Raw genomic sequence first — 5,238 nt, forward strand, 5'->3', positions numbered from 1 at the left:
GGAAGCCAGGCCCACCCTCTGCCCAGAACCCTGCCTGGGCCCCGACAGCCCCTGGTTCAGACACCTCAAGCTCAAGGCTGGACCCAGAGTTCCTGACCTGAAAACCCACACCCCATCTTGTTTGTGTGGGCCAGAAATGGGAAGTTATCCAAGGTCCCTTCCTGGAGCCCAGCTCTCTCCACCCTCTCCCCGCACCCCGTTTCTATAGCCTGGCTACCGCCCCAGGGTGGATCGGCTTCTATGTCCGCCTGCCCAATGGTCTGGGCCCAGCGGCAGCAGGCCCCGTGAGGAGAGGGGCCACACCTGCAAAGGTCAGGGGCACTCTGGGAGCCCCTTGGGTGGCATGACAGGCGGGGTGACGGGCTGTCTGACTTACGCTCCAGGTCCCTGCCATGTCCATGTGATGGTGTCCTGGGGTGACAAAAGGGGTGGGGTTAGCCAAGACGGGAAGCCAGCACCCATGCCCTCCACTGAGTACCTGCAGCAGCCCCTATGGCCTGCACAGACTCACAGCCAGTCCCTGCCACATCCTAGGGTCCCACAGGGACATATGACCATCCCCTCCCTCCTAAGCCTGCTTCGGAGCAGAGGAGGGAGCACACCTCTCTGGCAAGCCCGTGGTGTCCTCTCAGCATCCGGCCCTTTCTCGAGAGCCTGTTGCCGGCTTCCTCTGCCTCCCTGGCCCTCACCGCTGTAACTGGACTGTGTGGTCCTAGGTCTGCCCTGGTCACTCAACCACGCTCTGTCCCAACTCCACCCCAGCCCATGCACTCCCTGCTTTGGCTGTGACTGCCCCTCCTGCCAGCAGTACCTGCCCCCTCTGGGGGCACCCCCACTGGACCCACTCACTGCCAACACACTCTGCGTGAGAGCAAGAGCACCTGCCACCTGGCCTGGCTGGGAACGCTGGGTGACGTGACCCTGGTCTCTGCCTGGGACTTCCTTCCGCCCCAGCGACAGAGCGAGGTCGCTCCTGTCTCAGCCCCCTCAGTCCATCCTTCCCTCCCCACAGGCTCGGTGCCAGACCTGGGCACAGGCCCACGGCCGTCCCCTGGCTACCAGTGCCTGCAGCCCATCCAGGGGAGAGGACCCAGGTCCCGCAGGGAGCTGCAGCCAGAGGTGACATACAGGTGGCCCTGAGCAAATGCCCACAGGGGTTCCAAGCTGCTCTGGGCCCTGAGGGCAACGCCCTGCCAGGTACGGAGCCCAGCATGGCACCTGGGGGAGTTCTCAGAACTCCGGCTCCTGGGGGAGGTTCCATGACCTGCAGCACATCGTCTGGGGGACGTCCCTCGCCTCCTACCCTGTGGGTGTGCTGCAGAAGCGGGAGGGAGGCTGGGCCCAGCCCCAGTCAGCCACCCTCCCTTTTATGTGACACCAGCTTATCACTGTCCTCATACCCCATCACCCAGAGTTGAGGCAGTCCACTCTCTCTTCCTCATCTTACACCTGCCCTGGGTGCCGGCTAGATTGGCCGTGCTGGGAGAGGCAGGAGGAGGTAGAGGGGAAGGAGGGGGCAGGGGGAGGAGTGGTCCCTGGAGTGTGTTTTGGAACGTGAGGATGAGCAGACAGGGCACATCCAGACCCCTGCACCTGCCCTCCCTCCCTGGCCCTGCCCAGTACCCCTGCCCTCCCTCCCTGGCCCTGCTCAGCTCCCCAGCACCCCTGCCCTGCCCCTCCCTGCCCCTGAAGAGCCAACTCACCAGCTGGTTCGGGTAGCGCAACACCACGGGCTGCACTGGCACGCCAGGGATGAACGCCCCTGGGGAGGAAGCATCCTTGCTCTAGCGCCCTTGGAGCCAGTCCTCCCGGCCACCCCCTCCCGCCAGCAGAGCCCCTGTGGGTGTCTGCTGGGGACACAGGAACTGCGCTAAGAACCTGCCTGGAAAACAGGGTGTGTCCCCAGGCGGATGCCCTCCCAACCCATTGGGGGGAGGGGCTCCTGTGAGAGCTGCACCCCCACCCCCACCCCCAAGCTCCCCTATGTCTGGTTTGGGGGATGAAGACGGTCAGGCTTTTCTCCCCCAAGTGCCTCTGGTTGGATGGTCAGTGCCCCCAGGGACATGTAGAACATGTGCTGATGAAAGCACTCATGGGAGAGGGGTGCCTGCACCATGAGGGTCTGAGCCCCTCAGCCTGAGCTCCGCCCACCAGACTCTCAGGGGCCTGCACCCAACCAGCTATAGGCCCCCACGGCTGGTCCCCACCCTGCCATGGGGTAGGTCCAGCACAAAGAATAACCAGACACGGACCCCATGGGTCGTCCCTGGGAGGGACGTTGGTGCCTGTAGAGCCTCTCCAGGGCCAACAGGTACCGCCCAGCAGCCAGGACGCACCTGCTCTCTGTGCGGCTCAACAGATCTCCTTCACAAGACATCAGGAGGTAGGATGACACTTTCCCCTGAAAAGTCCCATAGAGGACCACCCTGCCTGCTCCCGGGCTCTCACAGAGTGGACGCTGAGCTAGGTCCGGGGGCAGAGTGTGTGTCTGACCATCAGTGGAGTCCCAGACTCCACCTGCCCTGTCTCATCTGGGCTGACCCCAAAGGAGAAAGGGCGAAGTTTAAATTCCTGACACCCACCCCACCCCCACACACAGAGTCGACACCCCCATTTCATGCTATACCTCTGTGAAATCACGCCCCGCCCCCCCTGCAGACATGGTAACACACTGAGCCAAATTCTAGTGTTATCTGATGATGCCGTACAGGATTATTTTTTAAGAAAAACAAACTCCAAAACTAACATGTACTGCTTTCCCTAAACTATTATCTTAACCTTCCCCCACCCCCCTCGCTCTCAAGGAGAAATATAATTAAGTACATACCGGGCTTGAAGGTAATTAGGCAGGTCCTGTTGGTACAAGTTCCTTCTGGAAAAATCATTATCTTCGGGGGGTGGGGGAGAAAAAAAAGCCAGCATTAAAATGAAAGGCCCTGTAAGTCAGGTTCCCGGGCATGGAGTTGACAGCTGAGATGGGGCTCCTGCGCAGGGGCAGTCGGTCCCACGGCCTGGCCTTCGGTGCCACGCTCCTGCCTCTGAGGCCCCTGTCTCCGCCCCTCACCCCGACCACAAGCAGTGGTTCACAAGGACCCGTGTCATTGGAGGGCCAAAGGCAGCTAAAGGGGGCCATCAGCAAGACAGGGACCAGCAGGATGGGGTTGGGAACTTCTGGGGGTCTGAGGTGGCTCACAGGAGGGGCACATCAGGAGACCTGAAAGTCACCTCTGGGGACACTCAAAGTGTCACCATGTCTGCGAAGGACTCGGCAGTCATCCTGCTGGGAGAAGGCTGGACAACTGGCAGGGGTCCTTCTTAAAGGGGCCTCCCATGGTACCTGACCTCTCTCTCCTCTCTCACACACGCACACACTTCTACAAGTGACTAAATTTAGGTTTCATTAAAGAAAAATCCGCGCTGCTCATGCACACACTTAGGTTGTGCACCGAACCAGCTGTGTATCGAAACCCTGCGGAACGCCGGCAGGGCCATTTTCCAGCTGGGCAGGCCCTCCGCAGCCAGCTGGCACGCTCACCGGCCACATGCTGTACCTCGTCGACAAGGATGCACGACAGACGAGCACAGGTCATCAGTGCTAACCACGGGAGTGGGGGGCCAATAAGGTGTCCCACAGCGGGTGGGGGGACAGCTTGGGATGAGAGAGACCCCAGACCAGTCTGTTTTCATCCCAGTCAAGGGGACTGCGGTGCGTTTGAGGCTGTCTCTCCCTGCTGCCCACCTGACCACCTGCCATGCAGTGGATGCTGACCAAGAGGAGCAGGCAGCCTCGTCTTTCTCCCGCAGAGCAGTTGGTGGGTTTGAACTGCTGACCTTGCGGTCAATGCCTGTTACATCACTGAGTAATCTGCTGTTTAACACCTTCCTGGACTGGCACACACTCATTCTCTCATAAACTCTCACTTGCACAAGCACACAAAGACATCCACACAGCCACTCTCAATCACTCGCTTTCCCACACACAGCCTCGTACTTACACTCTCTCACATCGGCCGCTACGCATTCTCCCCCACAACACTCAGTAACGTTCACAGGTACACACACACTCATTACCGTTCACACAAGGTATTCACACACTCAGTAATGTTCACACAATACACTCACACTCAGTAACGCTCACACAAAGTACTCACCCACTCACATTCACCTGCATGTTATCTCACATTTATGCACACGTTTTTTCACATCCAGCCACCCAGTCCCTCACGCAGCACACACATTCACACTTACACCCTCACAAAATGAAGCAAGGCCCACCCTGCAGGGCCCACCCGTCCCGCTCTTCTCCGGGAGTGAGGGTGGGGGGTGGGTAGGCACGGCACCGGGCAGGCAGCATACCTGTGGCCACTTCCCGTTGGACTGCGCCCGTCGCTTGATCTCTTCCACGGTTTTCCTGCGAGAGTCCTGGTCCGAGCGGGACACGAACACAGGCCGGATATACTTGATGAGAGCTGGAGAGAGAGGAGTAGGGCAGTGGGGTCAGCAGGGGGCGGGCCGGCCACAGCCCTGCGAGCAGACAGCCTGCACCGGGACAGCGGTGCCCCGGCCCCTGGCCTCCCAGGAAGGAGATCCTTTGAGGCCCCCGGACTGGGGGTGAGAATCCAAGATTGAGTGTCCACACAGAAGGCAGCCAACTGGGCGAAGCCAGGCCAGGCACGGAAAGTTCCAAGAGCTTCAGTGAGCCTGACCCCGCAGGCACCCCGGCCAGTGAGCACATGCCTCTGTGGCCAGTCCTGTCCTCTGGGCACTGCGGTGACCGTCACCCTCACAGATGCTGTGCCGCTTGTACAGTCCGGGTCTGCGGCGACCCTGCAGGGAGCAAGTCCGCCCGTGCCATTTCCCAGTGGTCATGCTCACATCCCACCCACGCAGCTTCCTCACAGGATGCCACGCCTTTCGTCACACTGTGGCCCGGGACCCCAGACGGCGGTGAGCGGCCACATCACCTGCGACCCACCTTCTGGTGACACCCGCCTGACCGCGGTGTCCTGAAGCCACACACGTACAGGTCCCCGAGGTCTGTCTGGACACCAGCGGCCCCAGGGAATGGGCACTCCGCTGACACTCACTGCTGTGTCACCTGGCCTTGCCACTAACTGGGCGAGGGCCAAACTGTGGCCGGCCCCGCCGTGGAGGGTCAGTTCTGTTTACCACCATTTGTAATAACTCTAGCTGTGACTTTCATTTATTCTTGGAAGCCTTCTGAAAAGTAGTAACACT

At 60.4% G+C, this 5,238-nt stretch overlaps 1 protein-coding gene across 1 annotated transcript in view; it reads right to left on the bottom strand.

Annotated features, from left to right (window-relative positions):
* The window catches only part of LPCAT1 (lysophosphatidylcholine acyltransferase 1), a 37,707-nt gene that overhangs the window by 18,480 nt on the left and 13,989 nt on the right, over positions 1 to 5,238 (bottom strand). The window contains exons 3-6 of the mRNA XM_004698105.2: positions 4,357 to 4,469; positions 2,828 to 2,888; positions 1,704 to 1,762; positions 377 to 411 (exon numbers count right to left, since the gene is read on the bottom strand). Of these exons, the coding sequence (XP_004698162.2) occupies positions 377 to 411; positions 1,704 to 1,762; positions 2,828 to 2,888; positions 4,357 to 4,469 (268 nt within the window). The remainder of the gene's footprint in view (positions 1 to 376; positions 412 to 1,703; positions 1,763 to 2,827; positions 2,889 to 4,356; positions 4,470 to 5,238) is intronic.

Source organism: Echinops telfairi, unplaced genomic scaffold, assembly GCF_000313985.2.
Source record: "Echinops telfairi isolate 266 unplaced genomic scaffold, ASM31398v2 ScPeMD7_7469;HRSCAF=8507_1, whole genome shotgun sequence".
NCBI lineage: Eukaryota > Metazoa > Chordata > Mammalia > Afrosoricida > Tenrecidae > Echinops > Echinops telfairi.